Consider the following 16,402-nt stretch of genomic DNA (forward strand, 5'->3'; position numbering starts at 1 on the left):
TAGCTATTAGTATTAACAGAGCAATAGTATCATACTATACCACACGTGACTTTTAAAATATTTTGACAACTGTATTGACAATATGGAAATAACTTTTTCAATGTATAATTTTGTTCTTTGAATTCCTATCCTATTCAGGCATTGAAAACAATGTTTGGAAAAGGGAAGTATAGGCAAGAAGGGCGCTGTTCTAGCCTATATGAGTGGGCAGCACAGGAGGTGTGCACAAAGCTGTCTTGAAGCAGATGCCCAGCCTGGGGCTTGTCTAGCATGCCCTGGTCAGGCCAGGCCGATGACTTCATTCATGAAATCAGATCTCTGAATAAAGGACCCAAGGGATACTGAGAAGTGCAGCCTTAATAATTCAGCCACTTTGTCAAGGACATTGGTATCGGGTGACCTAGGAGGGCTTGGCCCCAGACCCAGGCGCTCACAACAGCACACTTGTCATGGCTCTGTGGCTTGTCTCCTGGAAGATAAACATGGCCCTCACACACAGAGCTGTAGGCAAGGGCTTTACTGACACCCAGTGCTGACCCCGCAGCAGTCACTGGGCCACAGAGGTAAAGCGAGGTCAGAATGTACACTAGAATATTTGGACGTGTATGGAAGTAACAAAGTCAGAGCACTGTTGCTTGCTTATATTTTTTGGGCTGACCATGACATGATCTGTCTGGAGAGTGGAGGGAGTGAGGGTCCCCGTTTGCCCTGGTGGCCACTGGGAGGGGCCCAACCAGGTGAGGGCTGGTGGAGAAGCGGGTGGTGGGCACACGCACCTCCGTGTACTCTTTGTAGCTCCGATGGATCTCGGACAGACTCTCCCGGGCGGCCTTGCTGGCCGGGGACGCTGCAAAGGCCTGCTTCATCTTGCTGGCCCCGTCTTGGAGGCGGCGCTGGATGCAGTAGGCTTCATACAGCTCGTCCACCTGCCAGGGTCCAACAGAAATGCAGACAGTCAGTGTTCGTCAGGCTGGAGGAAGTCGCGTGGGGCACTGTCAGGAGCTTCCGGACTTCGCATTTCTGGCCTCCATAAGGAGAACCTTGTAGACATGTTATTTTTTTGAACAGAGACCAATCACTTGTACTTTTACTATGGTGACTCGTTTTCTCTCTCAACAAAGATCTCACTCTGATCCTGCTTTCTAGTTATACAACCCTGTGTCTTTTGGGGGGCTGTCATTGAAATTGTTTAAAATTACTCTGGGCTGGGCTTGTAGGTCTGGGGTGGACTCAGTGAGCTGCACCTCTGGGACAGGTGCCTCTGTCGGTGGAGCAAAGGCTGGAAGGGTTTCAGCTTCAGTCTATGGTGAGAACTGTCACATATGACCCACCAGCTTATCTTAAGGTGACCTTACACATCCAGATTCAGCATTTTATTAAAAACAATCTTTTGTTTAGTCTTGGCTCAATAATTAGAAAAAATAATTTATTCAATGGTTAAGATTAGAATTTAATTGTTAAAACGTATTCAATGGAAACATAAGAACTGTGATCTCTTGTATACAAATCATACCACAATTCAAAAATACATTGAAAAAATGGAAATGAACACCCCCCCTTTACTACACTGTGTTTCTTGTAGTAACAGACCCTCTTACAATGACTGGTCACACTGAGCAGACACACCTGACAACCATTTCATGCTCCAAAGGCAGTGCTTCTCTATCAGCCCAAGGTGACTTGACCCTGGGTGTCTATGGGCACAGAGGGGGCAGAGGCCAGGGGTTTGACCACTCAGCCCATCTCACAGAGGACAGCCGCACAGTTCTATGAATGTGTCCTTATGGTCGAGGCTGGAAAACGTCCTGGTCATTCCCATGACGTCTGCAGTCTTGCACTCTCTTCGGTTACCAACACACTAACCCAGCCACAGTCACCGTGTAAGTTGCCAGGCAGACAACATGACCAGCTGGGCATGGGCAGAAGCACATGAAACCTGCCACTTCTGAGAGGCGGTTACCTGTCGACGATGATATCGGTCTTCACTCTGGCATGAACTTTGTTTCCTCAGACAGGTGGCTTATGCCATAGATCAGAAGCTGAAATGTGAGCAGCAACTGTGTTTTACCCCGAAAGGTGACTGTCTAAAAGACAGTCAGAGTTCAAGGTTCCGACAGAGGCACCTGTCCCAGATGTCAGAGTTTAAGATTCCTCTCTATTGCTACTTATTTCCAGGATTCACTCAACTCTGCTGAGAGGAATTCCTAAACTCTGAATATGTTCCGTGGACTCATCTCTGATTAAGAGGGAACTGGAAGACTCAGGGGCTGGTTGGATCTCTTGGTGGGTGACTGGCGCACAGTGTGGTTCCTGTGCTTTAAAACTAAGCTGGGACTCTCCTGCTGAGCGTGGGGAAGTGCTGACACCCAGGCCCCATTCTGGTCCAGGAGGTTGGGGCTGGGCCAGGGATCTGAAAGGTTAAAAGAACACCATGGGTGTTCTGATGTAGAGATCCCCAGACAACTTCTAGAAACAGTGTGTCGATACCTCTTCCAATGTAGCCAGGCAGGTCCCTTCTGATGGATAACACTGCTTTATTTATTGAGTTTGGCAGAAATAAAAGCAACTTCAGATGTGCCCAGGTAATAAATATCTTTCAAAGTGGGAACACACACATACATCATATTCAAGTTTCAAGGCAAAAGGAATCTTGGGATTGGCTAGGCTGGATATGTGTACCTCCCTAGTCCCATTGCACTGAGAGGAAAGGCAAGTTCCACGCAGGGACAGAATGAGTGGGCAGAGCTGAGGGCCAGAGTCCAAGGCTTCTGACTCCTAGCAGGGAGACCCGCTAAGATCCTCCAGGCCTTCCACTGGTAAGAGAGGCTGATTGGTGTGGGTAAAAACAAATTGCTAGTGTTGTGATATGTCCCCAAAGGGGAATCTCTAAGTGACATTGATGATATCCCATAGCGTCCAGAACAAAGGGGCGACAGGCCTGTCCATCATACTAGTATCTCTAGGGTTCAGGGCTGGATGTCAGAGATGTTGAGACCAGGGCATATGAATGGAAGAAGCTTGAGAGGAGTTTGAGAAATACTGAGGCAGGCACATGGGCAGAGCCTTTAAACAACTGCAGGTCTTCAGGGAGGAGCTGATGGGATGCCAGGCTGTACATGGGATTGGAGTGTGAAGTCAGACAAGGGTGAAGATTTTGAGGGGGCCAGTTGAGCCCATCTTATGTCTATGCACACCCCGCTGAGCCTGTGAGTCCTCCATTAGCCCTGCGAGTGCCACACAGGAAGCAGGCCTTCAGGAGAGACCAGGACGCAGCAGAGCCAAACCGTGCTGGGCTCTCAGGCTCTGGGCTCTCACTGCCCACCTCTCTGCTGCTCGTTGTAGGCCTTAATTGCTAAGCAGCTTAGGAGTCAACTGGGTAAGAAACTCTGCTTGGTCTAGGTGTTACGCTCAGGCCAAAGGTGCACTGATCAGTCACTGAGAGCTGAAAACCAGGAGCAAAGACAATGGGCACTTCCATTACCTTACTAATGTGAAACTCCAGGCGCCTCATGTATCTCTCGATCGTTTTGATTTGCTGGAATTAAAAGAAGTTTGAAGAAGTACAGTCACTCACAATTCAAGTGATTTAGGTTTGTGAGAAAGAATATTTCTTTTTGTCATCTCATGCAAAAAAAGAAAGAAAAACAGCCGATGCTGTTTTTTCTCTCTCATTTTTGTTGCTATTTTGGAGATGCTCTAATATCAATTTGAAAAATATTTTTCAAAATATCAGATATTCTAAGGTGAAGTTGAGCTAATTATTGTGATCTTTGTGTTCAATGTCAGGGAGGGCGACCCATGGAAGGTGTTGGATTTCTGGCAGGACAGTGACAAGCTGGACTATATTTAAATATTCTTATAAGATATTCTCTCTGTGCCACAATGGGCTTTTCCCCTTCACATTTGAGCATCCAGGAAGTTGGGATGCACTTCATAATTGTCACTGGCCAAAGGCAGGCTGCTGCCTATGTGTGCTCACAGAGAATTAGCATGGATCATGTGTCACCTGAGTTAGAGATGTCATTGTTTTTCTATGCATTGAGTTTAATTGACCTTAAATATCTTCAGGAAGAATTTACTATGATTCAGCATTGAAATAAAATTATTGTGTACATAGAAAGGTGTGGCCAGAGAGCAACTCCTATGTAGCTAAAAGGAAGGAAAGAAAGAAATCCATGTCTAAATCAGCATGAAAATGTTCTGACAGGGCAAAATACAGATTTTAAGTGAAAAGAAAGAACTGTCCAAGTTTAACTGGAATCATTTTTATTTTCTTAGTGGCACATAAATTAATGTTGCATCTTCTAATCAAAGAAGTCTTAGCTATGATCAAATGCGGTAGTTAATATTTAAAGACTGTCCAGCTAAAAGCTTCAAAACTTCAAAAGTCCTCTAACTTATCAAAACATGGGAAGACCCTACAATACGGCAATATTTCTATGGAGGTGACCCTGAACACTTTTTTGAATCTGTAGATCATGGTGTTTATCATGCTTATTAGACAAAAGCATGAATTTTTCCACGATTAGAAAAATACCTGGTTCTCTAAGTTTTTACTGCCCTCGGGTCTCTCATGAACACCTAGTCAAGGACTCAGTTTTATCTTTCAAAAAAACCCCAACATGGAACCATCACTTACCTTGTCTAAGTCATACAGCACACCCTAAAATTAAAAAAAGGAGAATGTAGATTAAAACATATCTTCCTGAAAAATGTCACCAATATTAATAGTTCAGTCTGCGTTTCCACATTAGCTTGAAAGACAATGATCAGTCCTGCGAGATTTTACTGGGATTTTGACATTCGCATTAAGAGTTAAAAATCCGATTATTTTAAATATGGGTAAAAGTAGTTTAAAGAGCGAATATCTATTTGCCCTCTGAGTTCCCAGAACTGTACCCAGTTTTCTCCGACTCTTGGGGTATTTGGGGTTTTCTTTTGCCTCCGTCACTCCTCTCCCATGCATTGAGGGGTATGTGGATTCATGCTCATTTTTAAAGTCTTAAAAAATGAGTGATGACAGGCTGGGGTGCAGTTCAGAGGCACAGCACTGGCCTAACGTGTGCGAGCTCTGGGTTCCTTCCCAGCACCATGAGAGAACTGACAAAAATAAAAAGTGATGTTAACATGAAATGTAACAATGGTATATATGTTGAAAAAATACTTGCCTTGCTGTTTAGACAAATAAAATTGGTACTTCAGAAGCATTCCTGAGGGTGGAGATAATGCTTTTCACTAATTGTTTTTCATGCAAGCTCATTTCCTGTGTGCTTGCAATATCACAGTATAATTGGTGCTCCATCCCTATGTCCTCCACCTGAAGGCTTTTTATGGCACATGAGGTCCTGGTGGAAGCTCCTCCACCCATTCTCCATTGTTCTCCAGGAGGCCCTTTGGCCGCCATCTTGGATACTCAAGGGCATCCAAGAAGGGTGAAGGCCATGCCACAGGGAGCCCCAACCATGGGGTGATTTATAAAACACTAGTAGAAAATAAAAGCACTTAATCTTGGTAAGGCCTTTAACCTGGGAGCCTTTGAAAAGGACAATACACATTTTAGCCCATCTCCTAAAAAGGGAAAGGACAAAAGTTTTTCCATTTATAGCTGCACCTCTGAGGCACATGTGGTCTTTCCTCAGGTTTTCTGATGCGTTCCAACATTAAGGCAAAATAGCATTAGCAGAGAGCAAAATCATTTACAGTAGCGTAGGCATCAGGAATACCTTTTCAACCAGACAAGTGCTCACAGATGCACTGGGATACAGGAAGTTCCCAGCACAGTGTTCAGTGGGCCAGTCTGAGGACTCCTCTGACTTCTCAACCCAGTTACCTCCTGGGGCCTCTCTCACTCCCTGGCACCACTGAGATATATATTTTTTAAAATTGGTGATAAATGTTCTAGTTCTGAATTCTGAATGCACTAACACCATGCTAGGAAAACTCCACTTTTTCCTTTCCTTACAGTATTTGGGGGCTGGGAGGATTTAGGGGATTTCTCATAAAGTGTGTTCCTGGTTATAAGCATGCTTGGAAAATGCTGAGAACCTTAGAAATAGACACTAAGAGGAAAGTGCTCTCCTTCCTTCTGAGACGCACAAGAGCAAGCAGGTGGCACTTTGCCCCTTGGACCTGCTTTTCTTCAACGCTCCTCCCTCCCCATACTGTAGGGAAGATGCTAAGCCAGAACCCCACGGTGGGAGCTCGCTCACCACTGGGGAAACCTACCAGGCGTGAGTTTCTTTTCATGTCTCTTAGCTGAGTTGTCAGCTTGTCCAGCTCTGTCTGGTGAACGTCCAGATACTCACTGCAAAGACAAGACGTCGCTGTGAACTGTCACCGCTGACCTTCTCCTTTTGACTGGGGGTCAAGAACTGAACCTTGGCTGGGGCGTGGCTCAGTGGCAGAGCGCCGGCCTAATGCGGCAGGCCCTGGCTTCCATCCCCAGCTCTGGGAAATGAAAGAGTCTGAACACTGTGCGTCAGGGGCCTTCTACCTTCCCAGTCTTTGAAAGCTCTAGCAACTGTGTCCGATCCTGTCCAGATTATCAAAAAAGACCGCAGGTCTGACAGACCGGAGATGAAGAGCCCGTGGGCGGGGACGACGAGGCTCCCGTGGTGGGTCCTGATTCTCAGGCTCCTGTGAGCACAAGACTGAGATGCCTCACGACAGGCCAGGCGATCTCACTCTGGGCGCAGTCCCTGTAACGTGCTCAGGGAGGTCTGAGAAGCCCTCTGCGACAGCCTCTGGACGGTCAGCCTGCGCGCACTGCGGACTCGAGACCCACACGGCTGCGCCTCCATAGGCGAGGACCGCTGGGGTCTCCCTCCGCGTGGAGGAAGGGATGTGAACCCCGACCTGCCCCGCGTCTCCAGGATCATCACAGCTTCCCAGAGCCGAGCAAGAATGACACACCCACTAAGGAAGCAGCCTTCCGGAGGTGACCTCACGGGCTGGCTCCCCTCCCGGAAGTGACCTCAGGGGCTAACTCCCCTCCCGGAAGTGACCTCGTGGGCCAGCTCCCCTCCCCGAAGTGACCTCACGGGCTAGCTCCCCCACCCTCTGGTCCTCTTAGAAGGCAAGGGTCCCCTTCTCCGCCGAGGGCCTGGTCAGGGCCAGTGCTCTTACTCGAGTCCCTTTTTCAGGGCCCTGTAGACCTCCTCCACCCTCTTAGGCTGCGGCTCTTTGGGAGGGTTGTTGTTTTTGTGTCCTAAGTTGTGCATTTTCTTCAGTTTGGCCTGGGGCTTCTTGAGAGCTGAGGAATTTTCAATGAAGGAGTTACACCTACAGAAAGAAAAGAAAAGAGATTGGGACCCTCCAACTTCCAAAAGGATCTGATAGTCTTTCCATTCACGTGACTGTCCTTTGAAGACGGCTGCGTGCCCTTGGGTAGGGACAGGTCTGAGCCTCCTGCATTTAGTTTTTGGTTCAGTGGGTCAAGTGTGGAATCTGGGAGGTTGGCGGGGCAGAGGCTACCCTGGCGCAAGGCCAAGCTTCCTTGAAGTCACCTGCCTTCTGAGTGAGCACTGCCTCACTGGAACCTCAGGAAGCCCCGGGGAGCAGGTGCAGAAGGTGCAACCCGATGCCCACCAGGCGCAAGGTCAGACAGCCTCTGTTAAAGGCGGCCTGGCTGTGAATGAGACCCTTATGATGCACAGCTGACTGACAAGCGACTAAGCCCATGTGGCATGAAAGAGACGCACACACAGCAGTTCTGATAGCCTTCCTTTAAGGTTATTTGTTTTAAATTATGTAGCTATAATTATAAAAACTCAACACCTCTACTGACGGCAGACACGTAGGGTACAGGGGTAAGGCTCCTGGTGACTTCAGCCCACATTGTGGGTGGTCAGGAGACGAAGGCCAGATGCTCACTGATCTGCCCCAGTGGGATAGCAGAGACAGGAGACTGGTGCCCGCTGTCCCTAGGCTACTATGCTCTTCTGTCATCACTGTCCCAGGCCACAGCACGTAGGTCCTCTGGGGGACTTTATGACGTCAGAGTCGCTGAGATCGAATGTGACGGCATGCTGCCTCTTTGCTACCTGGGCTTTCTGGTTTTAGATTACACTCTAGGGAGAGCAGGAGACATTTTCACAACCTCCGACTGAGTGACATCTGGTTGTCGCGTCAATCTGTGAAGCTGCGTCTTTATTCACTGCATAACTTCATACCAAACATAGTCTCCAAACTCTGAGTGTAATGGAAAATGTGCTTCCAGAGGGGTGGGAGGGGTGGAAGATGGAGAGGGCCACACGCAGACCAGCTTGTCCTAAACCCCCGGCCCTCTGAGCAGGAGGAATCCAAATGACAGGAAAGAAGCTATAGCACTTCATATGGGGCACCTAAATTGGCACAGGTGTGTGTGCATGAGCGTGTGTGTCTTGGCAGGGCTGCGTGCACCCACGTGTCAACAAGCCCATCCCAGGGCAAGATCCCTGCACTTGCCTGGATCGTCTCTCCTGAAGGCCGCTGAACCCCGCGAAGGACTGGCTTCTGATGATCCCATTGGGCCCTCCAGGCGGGAAGGACTGGGACCCTACCAACATGATTTCTGGGAGTCGGGTTGGCAGTCCTGGAAGAAAGGAGAAAAATCATGGAAACTCCAGGCGGGTTTAGACGGAAACACACAGCTTGTCAATAGTTTGAGGTGTGACACAAGGTGAAGTGAGTCTGGAGGTCCTTGTCACTAGGGTTGTGAGACATTGGGGTGATTTTTTCCCTGTAGCATGTCCCCCCCACAAAGTGTTTAGTTCTCAGGTTAAAAAAATAAATAAAGTAGATACCCATGTACTTAGACCAAAATAAATAAAAATTACATGAAATTAGCCATCACTTTAGGTTTCTTTTAGCAGTTCTTCTCTTTACGAGGGCCAGTCACACTTTCCCAAATATGAGAACTTCAGCCACCCTTAACCTCCATCCGCCGACAATGAAAACACACAAGGAAGCCACTGGAGCACAGCACGGCCAGCCTGCAGGTAGAATTCCACACTCAGAAGTCACGAGGCTGAAACCCAAGGCTGCTCAGAGACGCACTGACTGAAACGTGCTGCCCTGCCTGCCCTGAGGGGCTCTGTGAGGCAGGACCGTGCCAGGGCGAGGAGGAGCCGGGAAGAGGGTTAAAGGAGCGCTCACAGAGGAACCACAACCAGGTTAGCTCGGCGCTGGCAGAGCCCCGGAGTCCCGGGAGGGGCCGGTGGGAGTCCCCCAGCCCTGCCCCCGCCTCCAGCCTGGCTTCCCTGGGACCCACTGCCACAGCTGGACAGAGGCCCAAGGGCGGTCTTCCCTGGACTGCCCTAGATGGTGCTCTCCTTTGTAGATTATCACAGCCACGTACCATGGTCTCACGAGACCCTTGACTTTGGTCACAGAGGTTTGAGCTAGAGAGAAAAGGGAGACTGTCCAGACTGAAGCCTTCCCCAGGGGCAGACCCCAAATTCTGTCTGAGGAACATCAGCAATGTCCCCCTTAAATACCCAATGTGAAAGAAAGAAAAGCTAAAAAAAAATTAATAAATCATAATAGTAACAGCAGCTCCTCTCCCATGCTGCTGGTGTTAAATCCCTCCCCGCTCCTCCCTGGCCAGGAGAAAGCAGCTTTGGGATTTGTGCGCATTCTTTTGGGGTACAGTTGCTGACTCGCGCAGCAGCAGATCTGGAAGTGGCCAGTGGGCTCGCTTTTTGACCTGTGTGGGATGAAGATCCCATGCCTCTCAGGAGGGGAAGCTTCGGTTTGGGTCATTCTTTTAGCCTTTTAGAAGTGATGAAGTCAAAGTGTGTAAAAGGTTAATAGCAGCAGTAATGCACGTGTGTGGCTCAGGCACAGGCAGGTGCAGAAAGCTCCTGGTCACTCCCCCCGCCGGAGGGTGTGAGAATACCTGAATTCCTTCAGTCCCTCAGGGAGAGGGCGTCAGGTGCTCTCTGTGGGTGACAGGGGTCTGCGTTTCATTAAGGTGCCTTCCTGGTAAAGCGGAGTGTCAAGAAAGACTGGCCCGGGTTCCTTTTTGTATCCAGTATTTTCATTTTGTTTTCATTGCTGTGCTGGGGATCAAACCCAGGCCTAGGCAAGTGCTCCGCCCCTGACCTGCAACCCTGGTCCTGTGCTCAATAATCTGATCACCAGATCCCTATATTGAAGTCTCAATTTAGTAAATCATATTAGTATTGCACTTATTTTGTAAATTATTGCCCAATATGTCTATGTATCATGAACATTCTCTGATCACAGAAAAAGGGAGTATTTAAATATTAACTGTGTCTTCTTGTACTTCCTGAAAGTGTATTTCTTAAGCCAAAATCGTGTATTTTTTCTTATCCATTGGATCACAGTAATTTACTTTGAAACCCCCAGGCTTTCTGCTTTAATTAATATGTGGTGTGACCTGGGTATGACTTTTAAAAGGTCCCCAGATGATTCTGATATTCAGCAAAGTTTGGAAGCCACTGTCTTAGAAGATTCGATTACACAAAAAGAAAAGAAGACCGAGTGCTAGAGGGAGAGGAGAAAGAAAAGGTGCCAAGTTTGTTGAAAATTTAAAACTTCTGGGAATAAGAGTCTTGTGCAATCTATCAAACCCAACTTTTAAAAACCGGCATTCAGTCTTCAACCCTCCTCTGCCAATCTTAAGCATCTCGTCACAGGGACACTGGAGAGTAAAACCTGGGTCCAGATGCCTCCTTTCCTCCGCTCTTTCTATCACAGGTGAGAAAGGCTCTGAGACTGAAAGACTGCCGCCCAGGTTCTGAGCTGTGAAGTGCCCTGGGCAGGGGCACGTCCCAGAAACGCTCCGTCACGCTTTCTTGGGGGCAGAGCAAGCAGGCTTGCTGATGCTCTGCCTTGTGGTCTTAGGAATGATCATCATCTAAAGTGGGAAAGACTTTGGCCAGGAGCTGCAGGTTGAGACCTCTGTCCCACCAACAGCGTCCCTAAGGGTGGACACCAGTGCCTGAGGAGGTGCCGGGTGATGACAGGAGGAAGCCCGGACCCCTGGCTCCCGAGTGCTGTTCTTTCCCACCCCCCCACCCCCCACAGGGTTCCATTCAGACCATCCCACTCTTGGTGCCCCAAGTCCTCAGGCCGCTCCTGCCTCCTGGGAAGTCCCACAGCCTGCTGTCTTCCCAGATCCCAGCTCCCAGCAAAATCACCCTGATGCTACTTGAAGGATTTGATTTCATTCCCCACTGACAGAGTAATTTGCATTTTAATACCAGGTGCATCAAACCTTCCAAAAACCTTAACCTGAAGATGGGACTAGCAGAAGGCAGTGTCACAGCTGGTAGGGTGAACAAGAGTAATGAAGTTCAGGAGGACAATTCGGCAGTATCCGTTAAAAATGTAAAACTCACTTCTTTGGTATCTCCTCTAGACAAAAACCCAGGTGCACTAAGAGGCATATACAGGGATGTTCGTTACAGGCAGTGTTTGTAATACTAGGAAAGTGGGGGATGAGGTTGGGGCAGTGTTGTGTGCTTGTAATCCTGGGGGCTTGGAGGCTGAGGTAGGAGGATCACAAGTTCAAGGCCAGCCTCAGCAATTTAGCAAGGCCCTAAGTGACTTAGTGAGACCCTCTTTCAAAATAAAAAATGAAAAGGGCTGGGGATGTGGCTCAGTGGGTAAGCCCTGCCCCCTGGGGTTCAATCCCTGGTACAAAACAAAACAAGAAAGTAATTAAAGGAATGGAAGGATGGAAAAATATGTAGCAGTAAACAATAATATGTCCACACAGAAGGATCCCCAGGACAAGCTACAGAACACACAGTTACAGATACCTGGAGTGTTAAAAACAAAGCTGTACAAAGCAATGCATATTCATAGAGATGTCCTGAAAGCCACAGGCAGATGAGCTATGGAGAAGCGCGATGGAGTGGTAGTCAGCGACATTTTAATATTTTATGCATTCTATTAATTCTGATAGAGGAAATGTATTCATGGATTATTCATAGATGCAAAATTCTTTTTGTAAAAAACTGCAGTCACTTGGAGTTGGCAGTGTGGAGGAGAGGACTTTATATACAAGATCATTGTGTTGCATAGCAATTATATTTATATAGATGTTTATAAGTCTTGCAGGGGAGAAATATGATTTCCAAGAAATAAGGTTTCATAAATTTTGATTACATTAGAATAATTCAGATTCCCCCAGGAAGTCCTTGGGTCCTAAGCTATATGACAACTTCATTATTTTTATTTGCAAAACTTCAGTGACTACACCTGATACCTATTGCTGAGATCACCATATTCTATAGCTAATAAGCAAGAAGTTCTACGGAAAACAACTCATCTTGGCTGCTACTTAGAACTGGGCTTTGAAAAATGTTTCCAGTCCATAGCTGTTAACTTCTCCCCTGGTCTTTCTGAAAGTTCCTGCAAAATATTCTTTTTTTTTTTTTTTTTTTTTTTTGGTGTTATACTGGGGACTGAACCCAGGGGTGCTCTACCACTGGCTACACCCCAGCCCTTTTTATTTTCCATTTTGAGAAAGGTTCTCACTAAGTTGTCCAGACTGGCCTTGAACTTGTGATGCTGGGATTGCAGGCGGGTTCCATTGTGCCTGACCAGAACATTGACTTCGGTGTGTTCAAGCCCAGCTAGTATTTAAATCTTAGGCAGATGGTTTGCTCCGCACTTGGCATTGTTGCAGGAGCCTCCTCTGCCATACCAGGCAGCTGCCCCCACCTGCCCTTCCCACAACCCAGGATAACAAGAGGATCTTTCTGGAAAGAATCCCTGCCACCTTGACTGGTGGCGCATGCCTGTGATCCCAGCAGCTGGAGGGCCCGAGTCAGGAGGATGGCGAGTTTGAGGCAGACTGGGCAACTTCGCGAGCCCCTGTCGCTAAATAACATAAAAGGGGCTGAGGGCACAGCCTAGTGGTAGGGCAGCCTGGTTTTGGTCCTTGTATCACACATCAATCAATCAATCAATCAGTTAATCAGTAGTTGAAAAAAATGCTGCCGTTCTGAGTGGCACCTCAGAAACAGAAGCCTGAAAGCCACAGTGCTCTGTCCTCTGGGTTCAATGACAGCCACATCATCTTCCCTAGCGGTGCAGTGCCAAGTTCCAATTAAACCACACTAGGGCCTTTGAAGTTAAAACAGGAAGCAGGCTTTACGTGTTATAAACACAGGGCCTCTGCGGACGCAGAGCGTCGCAGCCTGACCTCAACAGAAGGAAGCTCAGCAAAGCAGCAGGCAGGTTTGGGCAAGAGCCCTGGGCCTGGAGGTGGGAGGCAGAGGAGATCAGGGGTCAGAAGACCCCCCTCGTCCCCTGGTCTCGAGTTGCGACTGGACCTGAAATGACAGGTAGAATATGACTGTGATCCAGAGGGGTCATTTCCAGCCACCTGGAGAACCCAGATGTAACCTGACTCTGATAGGAATCAGCCTGGAGGTGCTGCTCCAGATGGGCCAGGGAGGAATCCACACAGCAGCCTGGGAGGCAGGCCCCCGAGGCACACCTCGGTACCACCCACAGCTGTGGACACAGGGATGGAGGAATGTTTGGGGAGCCCGTCTAGGTGACAGCTCCACACACAGGACCCCAGGTTTTGGCCAGCTGGCACTGTGGTTTATGAAACACCCTTGTGCGTGTGATTAGCTTGGGTGGCGAGTCTCGCTCTTCGGATTTCAACAATTCCACTACAGGATGTGGGGGCCAGGTATGCTAAGGTCAGGGTCCTGATGCCCAGCACCTGGCCGACCTTCAACACCACCAGGCCGGATGCTCCAAACTGACTAGCTCAGAGCAGAAGAGCTGGAGGCAGCCATTCATACATAAAGCAACTGGCAAGCAGCCCTGCCGGTTAGAATGTCAACCTTGATGGTTAGAATTAAGATGCTCAGACTTGTGGAGGGAAGCAGGAACCATTAGATTATTTGTAGTTGTTATTAAAGCATAAAATCACTCTCCTCTGTCAGGAAAATATAGGAAAGTAGAAAGACGGCAGCGGAGACGGGGAGAGAAGATCCATGCTGTTTAAACCAACCAAAGCTCCACCAGCAGGGTTTTGGTGGGTTTGAGATTCTTCAACTCTTCCCTTTCCATGTAGAGCACAATCATTTGAGCATTTCGCATGCTAAACTTTGTATCCTGCTTGTTTATTAGATTATTTTTTAGAGCTGTGTTAAGGAGTCTATAGATTAGCTTTTCTTCAAAACCATTTTTAAAAGGATACTTAGGCCAAGTCCATATTCCCTGTGCCCCTTTGGTTAATAAAAGAAATCCCACCCAGTCTACACTACATATGATTTTTATTTTTGATGTTAAGATATAATAGGTTTTGGGAATTAACCCAATGAAGGATGTGAAGGACCCCTACAATGAAAACCATAGAACACTAAAGAAAGAAATCGAAGAAGACGTAAAGGACGGAAAGATCTTCCAGGTTTTAGGATAGGCAGAATTAATATTGTCAAGATGGCCACACCACCAAAAGTGTCCTACAGATTCAAGGCAACCCCCATCACAATCCCAATGACATTCTTCCCAGAACTAGAAAAAAAGCTCTTTTAAAATTCATCTGGAAAAATGAAGAGACCCAGAATAGTCAAAGCAATCCTGAGTAAGAAGAGCAAAGCTGGAGGCAACACAATTCCTTATCTCAGATTATATCAGAGAGCCACAGTGACAGCAGGGCAGTGACACAAAGAAAGACCAGTGGAGAGGAGTAGAAGGCGCAGAAACAAACCCACATACACACAGTTACCCGATACCAGACAAAGGTGCCAAAAACACGCTGGAGAAAAGACCGTCTTTTTAACAAGTGGTGCTGAGGAAACTGGAAATCCATATGTAGAAGCTGGACCCCCGTCTCTCACCCTGCACGAAAGTTAACTCAAAGCAGATCAAAGACCTCGGGATCAGACAGAAACTCTGCACCTGCTAGGAGAAAATGCAGGCCCAGCAGTCCAACATGTCATCGCAGGAGCCCACTTCCTTAACAAGACTGTTAAAGTGCAAGAAATAAAACTGAAAATCAACAAGTGGGATGCCATCAAACTAAAAGGCTTCTGTACATCAAACGCAACGCTTAGGAGGGTGAAGAGAAGCCTGCAGGGTGGGAGGACTTCACCTCCTGCTCCTCAGCGCCCTCATCTCCAGGATACAGAGAGACCGCAAGGGCGGCCTGGGGCTCAGGGGCAGAGCACCTCCCCGCATGTGTGAGGTACTGTGCTGGAGCCTCAGCGCCACATAAGAATAAAGAAACAAAACAAAGGCATGCCGTCCATCCACGACTACAAAAAAACAAAATAAAAAGAACTCAAAAAACTTAACACCAAAAAGAAAAATCCAAACAATAAATGGGCAAAACAACTAAACAGACATTTTTCAAAAGAAGAAATTCAAATGGCCAATGAATATATGAAAACTCTAGCAATTAGGAAAATGCAAATCAAAACTACATTGAGATTTCAACTCATTCCAGTCATAATGGCAATTATCAAGAATACAAATAATAATAGATGCTGGTAAGGATGTGGAGAAAAAGGTGCACTCATACATTGCTGGTGGGACTGCAAATTAGTGCAACCACTCTGGAAAGCAATACGGAGATTGCTCAAAAAAACTAGGAATGGAACCACCATTTGACCCAGCCATCCCATTCCTCGGTTTATATCCAAAGGACTTAAAATCAGCATACTACAGTGACGCAGCAACATCAATGTTCATACCAACACAATTCACAATAGCCAAGCTATGAAACCAACCTAGGTGCCCTTCAACAGATGAATGATAAAGAAAATGTGGTACACATACATAATGGAATATTACTCAGTCATATAGAAGAATGAAATTATGGCTTTTGCTGGTAAATGAATGGAACTAGAGAGCATCATCCTAAGTGAAATAAGCCAGACCCAGAAAGTCAAAGGTTGAATGTTTTCTCTGATATGTGGAAGCTAGTCTGAAATAAGGGGAAGCTAGTCTAAAATGGGGAGGAGGGAAGTCCATCAACATAAAAGATTGGGGCAATAGAAGAAGGGAATTGGGGAATGAACCAACTTTCCAGTGCACCTGTGTGAATATACCACAGTCTATTCACATCGAGCATATCCACAAGACGCTGATTTTGACAAATGTAAATGAAGAGAAAGATCGGTAGAGTAGAGGAAAGAGAACAGGAGGAGGGAGGAAGGGGAGGGTAAGAGGAAAAAAGAAAAAAAAAGGTGCAGCAAGTTTGGCCCAAGGTGGGCCTGCAAGGATGAGACCAGGCTCTTCTCTGGGCAGTAAGAGCCTGGGAGCCTTTGAACCTCCTGATCTATAGGAGATCAAATGCCATGAAATGAAAAATGAGAAACATTGAGCTGTGATTGCTTTTACCTTATGGTGTTTTCTTTTCTGACTTAACCAAATCCTCTAATAAATACATAAGCAGGGAACTGTGAAAGGGCCTTATGATGCT

General features: G+C 47.2%; 1 protein-coding gene across 4 annotated transcripts in view; it reads right to left on the minus strand.

The window, feature by feature from the left end:
* Positions 1 to 16,402, minus strand: part of Ripor2 (RHO family interacting cell polarization regulator 2) — a 104,852-nt gene that overhangs the window by 43,186 nt on the left and 45,264 nt on the right. For all 4 annotated transcript variants that reach the window (XM_047559043.1, XM_047559042.1, XM_047559044.1 and 1 more), the window contains exons 2-7: positions 8,446 to 8,572; positions 7,126 to 7,281; positions 6,226 to 6,304; positions 4,640 to 4,663; positions 3,482 to 3,535; positions 777 to 926 (exon numbers count right to left, since the gene is read on the minus strand). In XM_047559043.1, the coding sequence (XP_047414999.1) occupies positions 777 to 926; positions 3,482 to 3,535; positions 4,640 to 4,663; positions 6,226 to 6,304; positions 7,126 to 7,281; positions 8,446 to 8,572 (590 nt within the window). The remainder of the gene's footprint in view (positions 1 to 776; positions 927 to 3,481; positions 3,536 to 4,639; positions 4,664 to 6,225; positions 6,305 to 7,125; positions 7,282 to 8,445; positions 8,573 to 16,402) is intronic.

The sequence above is a fragment of the Sciurus carolinensis genome, chromosome 7 (genome assembly GCF_902686445.1).
Source record: "Sciurus carolinensis chromosome 7, mSciCar1.2, whole genome shotgun sequence".
NCBI classification, from domain to species: domain Eukaryota; kingdom Metazoa; phylum Chordata; class Mammalia; order Rodentia; family Sciuridae; genus Sciurus; species Sciurus carolinensis.